Source organism: Hyla sarda, chromosome 1, assembly GCF_029499605.1.
Source record: "Hyla sarda isolate aHylSar1 chromosome 1, aHylSar1.hap1, whole genome shotgun sequence".
Taxonomy (NCBI): Eukaryota; Metazoa; Chordata; class Amphibia; order Anura; family Hylidae; genus Hyla; species Hyla sarda.
In genome coordinates, this window is record NC_079189.1 from 528955043 (window position 1) to 528967494 (window position 12452).

The following is a 12452-nucleotide window of genomic DNA, read 5'->3' on the forward strand; positions in this document are numbered from 1 at the left end:
TGGATTAATCTCTGGGTGTTTGTCTTTAATCTTCAGGTACGCTTGTTGATCACAGACGCTGCGAGACACAAACTATTAGTACTGACTGGACAATGCTTCGAAAATACAGGGGAACTTATTCTTCAGTCTGGATCCTTCTCATTCCAAAACTTCATAGAGATTTTCACAGATCAGGAGGTAGGAGTCATCAGATGTAAGACGCAATCTCCTGAATCTGTATGTTCTTTGCTGTGCACAGTCTACGCATCTTTATTAAATGAGAAATTACATATAATATTCTTTACCTTCCTATATCAGTAATAATACGATTGCCAAGAGTAATTTTTCCATCCCACCATCCATCAAGAGAAGGAACCATATATAATCACAGGTTTTAATAAAGGTATAAAAAGGTTTAAAGTACAATTTGATACTAACATTATCACTTAAAGGGAAACTGACAGCAGCATCACCTGCATTAACCTAACTATATAGGCATAAAGGCAAAGAATGAACGTATTGGCACTCTCCAGATTCGTTGCTTCATGGGTTACTTTTATTCCATAAGAAAGTGCAGTGACATGGGCGGCATCAGATCCAGCCGGACCGGGACACCAGTGCGTTCGCTTGCTGGGTTACAATTGTTTCACGCTTGCGCGCTTCAACAGACCAACAGACGCGCAAGCGTGAAACAATTGTAACCCAGCAAGCGAACGCACTGGTGTCCCGGTCCGGCTGGATCTGATGCCGCCCATGTCACTGCACTTTCTTATGGAATAAAAGTAACCTATGAAGCATGAATCTGGTGAGTGCCACTACGTTCATTCTTTGCCTTTATGATTATGGACAGTCTGCTTTTCTAAGTAGTTGAGCACCTCCACACACAGTTCCCCCTGCGAAGTGCTTTCCACCCTGACAGACAGGGATAGAGCAGTGCCGATCAGCTGTTTCTACCTACCAGGACCTAACTATATAGGATAATAGTGCAGGTGATGTTGTTTAAAACGCTGTTCACCTGGAAAAAATCAGTTCATCTGTTCCAGAGCAATCTGAATTTTTCTGTATAAGCAAATTTCATTTTCTGAGCAACGGAGGCGGTCTCTGCTTTTTTGAGCAATGCTTCTCCCGTAGCTCCAGCTCAGTATCACCTCCTCCTTTATAAATTCATTGAGAGTAAAGCTGGGATGTATATTCATGAGGTAGGAGGGAAAAGTATTACCCAGAAGACTGAAGATTACCTCCATTGCTCAGAAAATTAATCCATTTATTTCATGTCTCAGGTCTTCAGATACAGACAATGGCCAACAGGCCGTTTCCTCATGAGGAAGAGCGTCATAGCGTGAAACAGTCCGTTGGGCATTGTCTGTATCTGAAGACCTGAGACATGAAATAAATGGATTGCATTAATCGTGAGTGCTGTCTAATTCCTACCTACATTGCATTTAAGTTGTACCGTTTTGACTGAGCACCACGGATGCACCAGTGAGCAATTTACAAGCAAGGTTGTATACTGCTAAACACACTAAGCGGTTTGTTCTATGCGTTAGTGGTGCTGACTATTTATTTCTACTTCTATTGGGAATTTGCTCAGGAAATTAAATTAGCATATTTGGAGAAATACAGATTGATCAGGAATGGCTGAATGGAGTGTGTTTTAAACACCATTGTCTGCACTATTAACCTGTATATTTAACCTGTATATTCAGGTTAGTGCCGTTGATGCTGTCAGTTTCAGTTAAACGGGTTATTGAGTTTTCTTAAAACTTTTAACATGACCTAGGGACTGAGCAGACCATGTTAAAGGAGAACTCCCATTTATAAACACTTGTACCCCCTGCAATCTCCCAAATGGCTCCCTGGCTCTCCTCCTGAATAGGGCATGTAAACTACCACATGAAGCTCTGGCCAACACGCCCCCTCTATGCAGCTCTATGAGAGAACTGTAGCACCCCACTTGGCAATCTCCAGCTCTGCCATAGAGCTGCATGGAGGGAGCGTGTTGGCTGAAGCTTGTGCTTCAATTGGTATGGCCAACATCCCAGTACCCCCCCCCCCCCCCGCTATTCTGACACGTATCCCCTATCCTTAGGATAAGTTTTTATAAACAGGCGTTCTCCTTTAAGTGTGTTCACTACATGTCTCATATTCCCTCTCCCATCAGGTTGACAAATAGGGACATCACTGGAGGAAGAATAGTATGTAGGTTGGGGTCACCCTTATTGGGCAGGCACAATGGGTCTGGGTCAAGATTTTCAGAGCTGGCCCATTCTTCAACTAAGATGATCTCTCACATCCTGTGATGGTCAACCCACATCCTACCTTGGGACCTGCATAATTATTTACATCACATAAATTGCACCCATTCTGCGTACATATTCTGTGCACCATGCTATTTTGAATATAATGTAATTTTTTGTTCATTGGGATGATCATTTTTAAGTTATGTTTTTTCTCAGATGAGAAATTTATCACAGGGATTGGTTCAGAGGTGATACATATTTAGAGGATGCATCTTTATTTTCTCCAGTCTTTGACATTTGGGTCACTACTTTAGTCATTTACAGGAGATAATATGCCATTTTCCATTTACTATGGTATAAGCATAGTTTTAATAAATATATAAAAATAAAACATTCACTAACATTTATTAGCTTTTAGCTTGTAGTCTATCTGTGTCATTTTCCAATGCTAGAGGAAATCTTGTTGCTGTAGGCAATTTCTCTAATTTTATCTGCATTTATTTATTATCATCTGTTCCACATTTACAGTACCATTTTCTTTTACCTATATAATTGTTTCCTTTCTCTATACCTAGATTGGTGAACTTTTGAGCAATACCCACCCTGCAAATAAAGCAAGCCTTACACTCTTTTGTCCAGAAGAAGGACACTGGAAGAATTCTAATCTAGAGAGACACAACCTTCAAGACTTCATCAATATCAAACTCAATTCATCTTCAGTATTGCCCGAAATGGAAGGACTTTCTGAATTTACAGAATACTTATCAGAATCTGTCGAAATACCATCACCTTTTGACATTTTAGAACCACCTACATCTGGTGGATTTCTGAAACTATCAAAGCCATGTTGCTACATTTTCCCAGGTGGAAGGGGAGACTCTGCATTGTTCGCAGTGAATGGCTTTAACATGCTCATCAATGGAGGATCTGAGAGGAAATCTTGCTTCTGGAAACTCATTAGACATTTAGATAGGGTGGATTCAATATTGCTCACCCACATTGGAGATGACAATCTGCCTGGTATCAATAGTATGCTTCAAAGGAAAATATCTGAGCTCGAGGAGGAACAGTCTCAAGGGTCAACAACCAATAGTGATTGGATGAAAAACCTTATCTCTCCAGACCTTGGAGTCGTTTTCCTTAACATCCCGGACAATATGAAAAACCCAGAACCTAACTTCAAAGTGCGAAGAAGCATAGAAGAAGCAAATTTTACTCTTCAGTACTTAAGTAAATTATCTATGAAACCAGAACCTTTATTAAGAAATGTAGGAAACACAATTGAACCCATTATCTTGTTTCAAAAAATGGGTGTAGGCAAACTTGAGATGTATGTGTTGAATCCAGTAAAGGGAAGCAAAGAAACTCAGTATTTTATGCAGCAGTGGTCAGGCTGCAGCAAAGAAAAAGCTGGTTTGGTTCTTCCTAATGGTCAAGAAATTGATGTCCCTGTCAACTACTTAGCTTCAATTTCCTCTCTTATTGTATGGCATCCATCAAATCCTTCTGAAAAAATAGTAAGAGTCTTGTTTCCAGGAAATACAACACAATACCAAATACTCGAAGGCCTTGAAAAGCTCAAACATCTGGACTTTTTGAAGCATCCTGTCATAACACAAAAAGACCTAAGTGACAATGTTCCAAGCCCTGCAGTAAAGCAGGCAAAAATGAAGCAAAGAGCAGAAAGCAAGGAGAGTCTAAAGTCTACAAAATCTACCCCTAGCAAACCAGTAAAAAAAGAATCAAAAGAAGAGCATTCTGAAGCTGTAAAAAACAGCCAACCCGAACAAGCTGAAAAGGTAGACAAGGAAAAAACATCTGTTAAGAAAGTTGTAAAAAATGAGGCTAAAATGTCAGCAGAAAAAACTGAAAAGCCAGTTCCAAACAAAGAAGAGCCAATAGTTAAATCAGAAAATGTTGAAAAACTAAAATCTGATGTGAAACCTAAAGTTATAAGGGAAAAAACTGCTAAAAAGGAATTAAAAGCAAAATCTGATGATGTAAAGAAAGAAGTACCGAAGAAAGAAGAAAAAACCTCAGTTAAAAAGGAAGAGACACCTAAGAAAGAGGTTAAGGAAGACAAACCTAAGAAAGAAGTTAAGGAAGAAAAAACTAAAAAAGAGGTAAAAGAATACAAACCTAAGAAGGAAGTTAAGGCAGAGAAACCTAAAAAAGAAATTAAGGAAGACAAGCTTAAAAAGGAAGTTAAAGAAGATAAAGTGAAAAAAGAGATAAAGAAGGAAGTAAAGAAGGAGGAGAAAAAGGAGGTTAAAAAAGATGTAAAAAAGGAAACACCTCAGAAAGATGTGAAAAAAGAAGTAAAGAAAGAGGATAAAGAGAAGAAGGAAGAGAAGGATGCAAAGAAAGAAATCAAGAAACCTACTAAAGAAACAAAGAAGGTATCAGCAACTCCTGATGCTAAAAAGCCTGCTGCTAAAGGAAAAGTGCAAAAGAAAGAGGAACCAGCTAAGAAGGAAGCAGCTGCTGCAAACAAGACAAAGGATAAGACAAAAATAATAAAGAAAGTGGCTGACAAGAAGCCATTGGCAGCTGCCGGAGCTGTCGCAGCCACTGCAGCAGTAGCTGCAGCAGCCGCAGCATCTATTCAAGCCTATCCTGAAGCAGCTGAAAATATCGTAGATCTAGTTACACAGAGATCTCTTATGTCTTCCCCTGAAGATTTAACAAAAGACTTTGAAGACCTCCAAGATGAAGAAGGCAAGTTCAATGAAGAAGTAAAGCCTTATCTTCAGGCACTGTCTCCTAAGGATGAAGCAGTCATCATACAGACCGATTCTTATATTAAGAAAGATAATGCAAGCAGTGACGAACCTGCAGATTCGCCAGATGAAGGAATAACTACTACAGAAGCTGAAGGTGAATGTGAACAGACTCCAGAGGAATTAGAAATCATTGATAAACACAGGGCAGATGAAAATGACAAGTATGAGGATGAAGGCACTGGACTTGAAGAATCATCTGAAGCTGGTGATTATGAAGAAAAAGCAGAGACTGAAGAGGTTGATGAACAAGTGGAGGATATTGAAGAGAGAACTTCACTGGATGAACACCCAGCCATTGAGTTGGCTGAAACTGATGAAACCGAGGAAGAGGCTGATACAGATGGATTCCATCATTTGAAAGGCAAGAATTACAGTCATGAAGACATTGCTGATTCTGAGGCAGCAGATGAACAAACTGAAGAAGAAGCAGATGAAGACAGAACCGATGACGCAAAAGATGATGATCAGGAAACAGAGAAGCTGGAAGTTGAATGCCACTATATTACTGCAGCAAAAGACAAAGCGGAAGTTGTAAGTGACACTGAAGATAAATATGTCTTGTCTTCTACACCATCCAAGACATCTGAGCCCCAATCACCTGTTGTAGAGCCAGGAGCTTCTATTCATGATGAGACTCTACCTGGTGGTTCTGAGAGTGAAGCAACTGTATCTGATGAAGAGAACAGAGAAGACCAACCTGAGGAATTCACTGCCACTTCAGGCTTTACTCATTCCACCATTGAAATATCTAGTGAACCAACTCCAATGGATGACATGTCAACACCAAGAGATGTAATGAGCGATGAGACAAACAATGAGGAAAGTGAATCCCCATCTCAAGAATATGTCAACATAACTAAATATGAAGCAATTATGTGTTCCCAAGAATATGACAACACAAGGATTTCTCCAATACCTGATGCACTGAATGGTTTGTCTGATGTTTCAAAAACCGATGCTACTGATGGCAAGGAATACAATGCTTCAGCTTCAACGATCTCACCACCTTCATTGCTGGAAGAAGATAAGTTCTCTAAGTCAGCACTACGTGAAGCATATGTTTATGGAGACATTGACATAAAATCTTCTGCAAATCTAGAAATAGAGGATGATTATCAGATCGAAGAGAAGCTAAGCCCAAGTAAAAGTCCAGCACCTCCTTCACCAATTTCAAAAACTCCACTAAGTGAGCGAAGTGTTAATTTTGACCTTACCCCTAATGAAATTAAAACATCTGAACTTGGCATCCAGCCACCTTTGCATGACAAAATACAAGAAGTGACAGAACAGTGTCCAAGTCCAGAGGATAAAACTTTGGAAGTAGTATCTCCTTCTCAATCAGCTGCTGGAAGTGCTGGTCACACACCGTACTACCAGTCACCAACAGAAGAAAAGGGTTTAAGTCTTCCAACAGAGAATACAGCGAAGTCATCTGTCCCAGTGATTTTTGAGTTCTATGATGACAAAGAAAGGAGTGAAAGCCCTAGAATAAGTCCCATGGATGAGCCAGTGCCAGATTCTGAATCTCCAATTGAAAAGGTTTTATCTCCACTACGTAGCCCTCCTTTGATTGGATCAGAGACACCCTATGACATGTTCTTAACCTCTGATGCTAGACCATCATCAGCACAAGCAAGTGCTGATGGACATTCTCCTTCTCTGGTTAGTCCTGTGTCTGAAGTGTCTGATGCTGTACAAGAAAAGAGTGATACTTTGTCAAGTAAAATATTTAGTGAGGAAACTTGTAATTTTGAAATTAAGAGTATGGCATCAAATGTACCAGATGGAGGCAAAACTGTAGGAGAATTTTCTCCTACACAGATAAGCACCAACCCATTCATCTTGTTTAAAGAGGACACCAAAATGTCTATTTCTGAAGGCACTGCATCTGATAAATCTGCCACTCCAGTAGATGAAAATGTTGCAGAAGACACCTATTCTCATATAGAAGGTGTTGCATCAGTTTCAACAGCTTCTGTTGCTACCAGTTCATTCCCAGAACCAACTACAGATGACGTTTCTCCTTCACTTCATGCCGAGGTGGGGTCTCCCCACTCCACAGAAGTAGATGACTCCCTGTCAGTCTCTGTAGTTCAGACACCCACCACATTTCATGAAACAGAAATATCACCATCTAGAGAGGAATGTCCCCGTCCAATGTCTATATCTCCACCCGATTTCTCGCCTAGAACAGGAAAATCCGCATCCTCCCTCCATGAACAGAGATCACCAGAGCAGTCAACAATGGAGTTCAGTCAGGAATCGCCAGAGCAATCTTTTGCCATGGACTTTAGTAGACAATCACCAGAGCACCCTGCAGTAGCCTCTAGCATGTTACATATATCAGAAAATGGACCAACTGAAGTAGAATATAGTCCATCCGACCACCAGGACTCTTATTTTGGTAATAAGATTTCAACTGACAATGGATATTACACTCCAGCAAAAAAACAAGAACAAGCAGCAACTGAATCTCAGGGAGAGGCATCACCATCCACCTCCTCCGCGCACACCCCTTCACAAACCGGATCTCCTTTAAAAGATGAAGATTCTTTGAAAGATGTAGTTGAGAATACAGATATGCCACTTTATTCACCACCAATGCTAGAGCAGGAGTTTTTTATGCAAGAAAAGCTCTCTCCCGAAACAGATGCCTCTCCACTAACTCCAACACCATCTTCATTGAGACAGTCACCTGGTACAGCCGATCCTCCAAGTACAAATAATGATCTATCAATGGATTATGGTTCAATGGCCTCATCCCTACCAATTTCCTCTAATGAACCATTTAGTTTTCAGGCAAGGGCAGTAAAGGAACCCTCTGTTTTACATAACACAAACCCTTTTGCCTATTCAGCAGATCTAGATGACAGGAATAACATATGTGAAGCGTATAGCTATTCCAGTGATATGAATGATAGATTTTCTGTCTCTGACAAGTCTCCTTTTGCTGAGAACCGACAAGAAGTTGACTTGTGTCTTGTTTCTGCTTGTGAGTATAAACATCCAAAAACAGAGTTGTCACCTTCTTTTATTAACCCGAATCCTTTAGAATGGTTTGCAAGTGAAGAACAAACTCAGGAGCAAGATAAACCTTTAACTCAACTTGGAGGCAGCCAGCCACCTTCTGGAGGAAAACAGAAAGGGCGTCAATGTGACGAAACACCTCCAACCTCAGTTAGTGAATCAGCCCCATCTCAGACAGATTCAGATGTCCCACCAGAGACTGAAGAATGCCCTTCTATAACAGCAGATGCGAACATAGACTCTGAAGATGAATCCGAGACTATCCCTACTGACAAAACAGTAACTTACAAACATATGGATCCTCCCCCAATTCCCATGCAGGATCCAAGTCCATCTCCCAGACACCCAGATGTCTCAATGATGGATCCAGAAACTCTACCTGTAGAGCAGAATTTAGGCAAGCCTATGAAAAAAGATAATAAAGAAAAAGTTAAAACCAAGAAAGCGGGAGGAAAAACCAAATCCTCTTCTCCAGCTAGAAAAGGTGATAGCAAATCTAAGATTTCAGCTGCTTCACCAAAACCTGGACCAATCAAAGAAACATTGGAGAAAAGTTCCAAGAGTGTTGCTCCAAAAAAGAAAGATTCAGTAGAAAAGGGTCCAAAAAGTGGTTCAATTACTGATCCCAAAGCAGCAAAAGGGGAAGAAAAAGATAAAGAAACCAAGAACGCAACTAACACAAGTGCAACAAAATCAACTAAAACTGGGTCTACAGGTCAGTCAATCATTTTATTTTAGTTAAGTATAATGGGCATTTTTGTAACACAATGGGCTTAATCTATCAAAAATGTCTACCAATAAAACAGGTTTTGTTGCATATAACAATCAGTCTGATTTGCTGACATCATGCTAGGCTGGGTAACTAACGCAATTGTTTTTATGTTTGAAGAGAAACTGAGAATCTGTTTACCTGCACTACACCCAATACACTGGGGTATAATGTGGGTGAACAGGAGTTAAATTAGGTATAACTTAACAGAAATTGGTCCAGTAGTTATGAAGATATCCCGCGCACCCAACCCCTGGCTACCCCCTACTCCCACCACACCCCTGTTGCTGGAATGCAGATCAGGTTTTCTGCGCAATGGAGGCAGGCAATTGGCTTGCCCAGCTTGCCTGACTCCTCCTGTATGCAGCGCAATGCCCTCCCATCATATGTATATTTATTATTATTCACTATCATATCCTAGTAATGAGTTTGCAGTCACCTGAATGCTCGGCTCTTCTGCTACAATAGCAGAGCGCTCTTGTGACCACAGGCTCTCACATGTCTAGGCTTACTGAAACAGCAACAATGAAACATGAACAGAATACACAGTGTGAACCTAGCCTTATAGAGAAAGAGGTGCTAAGCAGATTGATACATATAGTGATGTGTAGAAAGATTTAATATAAGTTTTATTTTATTCATTTAAAACTCTGCTTATTCTGCTAGGAGTCCAGTGGGCCGTCCAAATTAGTAACTTGCAGCTATGTCTGTATTCATACTTATACAGGGAAGGCTGTCAGTCATTCAGTAAATCACCCACCAAAACAAGAACATTTTAATTTGAAAATGAAATAAAATATTTAATTCTGTGTAATTCCACACAGAAAAGCCACAGTGTAGCACAGTTCATCAAAAGTCTTTAGTTTTCTTTTTCTTCAAAACTGCATACTCAGTGTAGACTATTGCAGGGCACAAACATGAGATTTATCAAAACCTTGCTGAGTTGCCGATAGCAACCAATCAGATTGCTTCATTTTTTTACAGGCTCTATCCCAAAATTAGACACTACTTCCAGAGTAATATTCAAAATTTTATTAGATACATATAATTAATTAAAAATAGAAAATATATTAAAAGAATAGGGAACATACATACGATCACAGTTGGAAATACATGACAGGTAGTAAAAAATACATTGATTACGTATTGGCTAAATCCCTGTAAAGAAGTCTATCACATAACAGCTAGCAATATCAACAATACATAGTGTAAACCTATAAGGTGCATAGTGCATATAGATAGCTAGCATAAGAGACAATGTAAACAAATCAACCCGGAGTCTATGAAGAGTAAGCAAGTCTTACCAGTCAATGTATCAACCCCAACATATGTTTCGCTCAAACCTCAGAGCTTCCTCAGGGGGGATCGTGAGGAAGCTCAGAGGTTTGAGCGAAACATATGTTGGGGTTGATACATTGACTGGTAAGACTTGCTTACTCTCCATAGACTCCGGGTTGATTTGTTTACATTGTCTCTTATGCTAGCTATCTATATGCACTATGCACCTTATATGAACAGTTTACACTATGTATTGTTGATATTGCTAGCTGTTATGTGATTGATTACCTATTGGCTAAATCCCTGTAAAGAAGTCTATGTATTTTTACTATTATCTACCTGTCATGTATTTCCGACTGTGATCGTATGTATGTGCCCTATTCTTTTCATATATTTTCTATTTTTTAATTAATCATTTGTATTTAATACCATTTTTGAATATTACTCTGGAAGTAGTGTCTAATTTTGGGGTCGAGATTTTTGTTGTAACACTACACCTATGTGTGTTGGTCGGTGTGGTTAGATTCCCACCATTGTTTCTTTGGAGTAACAATTTTTTAAAAGGCCTCTGAAAAATGAAAGAAACGATCTGATTGGGTGCTATGGGCAACTCAGCAACTTTTCCTCTGGACACATTTTAATCTCCCCCATAGTATTTTGGTTAGTATTTTTAGGCAAAACTAGGAGGGTCCAAAAACCACAGAGAGAGGTGCAAAACTTCCCATTCATAGATTTTCAGTGTTTCAGTCCTGGTTTTGACTAAAAATAAAAAATACTACACATAAACGCAGCTGTAGAGTATCAAAATTTCTTTTTTATGCAATAATTTCCCCTTTTTTGGGGATTATAGAACCTTTTGGAAAAGCTGTTTGAATCACATGCTGTTTTTTTTTTTAACCCTTAACATACATTCAGATGAAAAAGTTTTGATATATTCTTAAATGATTTCATATACTTTGTTTTACCTGTATTATGTTTTCAGGAGGTGGAGCCACGAAGACAACAAAATCAGCAGCAGTGCCCCCGGGACCTCCGGTATACATGGACCTGGTCTATATTCCCAACCACAGCAGTAGCAAAACTGTTGATGTGGATTTTTTTAAACGCGTGCGATCCTCATATTATGTAGTGAGCGGAAATGATGCTGCAGCGGGAGAACCGAGCCGGGCCGTCCTGGATGCTCTCCTGGAAGGGAAATCTCAGTGGGGAAGCAATATGCAGGTACTCTATACATATATATATATATATATATATATATATATATATATATATATATATAATTTTTTTTTTTTAAGGATATCCGACTATGTTTCACAATACATTGTTAACTGGCTTTACATTCAATCCCAATACAACGTAATTGATGACAGTAACTACCTCAGAGCTTGCAAGGTCATAAGATCTGACAATTTGGTTATTTTCTTGCTGTTTCCTAAATCTTGTGTAAATGTATGATTGTTTTGCCTCTTTATAAAGAAAGTCGCTTTATGTCGCTTTTTTATTTTTATATTCTTGACGATAAGTGTTGTTTAGTGAGTGGTCTGTAATAACAACCATTTAGGGATAGAAGAACTTAAGCCCCAGATTTATCAAACTGTGTCAGGCTGGGTTCACATCACGTTTTTACCAATATGGGACCGCATACGGCTGGGGGGAGCTAAAACCTTGCGCTCCCGTATCCCTGCCGTATGCTGCCCCCGTATGTAATTCATTTTAATGAGCCAACTGGAGTGAAACGCTGACTCCGGTCGGCTCATTTTTGCCCCGTATGCGTTTTTCCACTGGACCTCAAACCGGGGTCGACTACGGTTTTAGGTGCAGTGGGAAAACTGCATACAGGGCAAAAATTAATTACATACGGGTGGCATATGGCAGGGATACGGGAGCGCAAGGTTTTAGCTCCCCCCAGCCGTTACGACCACGCCCCTCAAGACATCACCCCATGGCGTGGCATGCCCCCTCCCATAGACTTGCATTGAGGGGGCGTGGTGTGATGTCACGATGGGCATAGCCCTGACATCACGACTCCTGCAGCCCGTACCCAGTTTTCGGACAAAATGTTCCGAACGCTGGGGCAGTGGAGTACCCATTTAATCAATATTTACTGCAATATTTCCCTTATGCCTTCAAGTGAAACAGGTTTTAAACAGCAAACACAGGTCAATATTGGGTACACAGGATTGTCAGCAGTCTACCACATCTATCAAATCATCCCATTGTTGTGCATTATAAATGCCATATATGATAGAAGTGGAAACTCTTCTTATCAATGAAAACTACTACTTCCCAGCGGAAGTTTACAATGAGAGCCAATGATAAGCAATTTGGGAGATTCTTCAGCTTCAGAGATACTAGGGCTGTTTTCACATGCTGCAG

The 12452-nt window shown here is 39.9% G+C and overlaps 1 protein-coding gene across 1 annotated transcript in view; it reads left to right on the forward strand.

The window, feature by feature from the left end:
- Positions 1 to 12452, forward strand: part of MAP1B (microtubule associated protein 1B) — an 84970-nt gene that overhangs the window by 64283 nt on the left and 8235 nt on the right. The window contains exons 4-6 of the mRNA XM_056539731.1: positions 37 to 177; positions 2795 to 8744; positions 11059 to 11297. Of these exons, the coding sequence (XP_056395706.1) occupies positions 37 to 177; positions 2795 to 8744; positions 11059 to 11297 (6330 nt within the window). The remainder of the gene's footprint in view (positions 1 to 36; positions 178 to 2794; positions 8745 to 11058; positions 11298 to 12452) is intronic.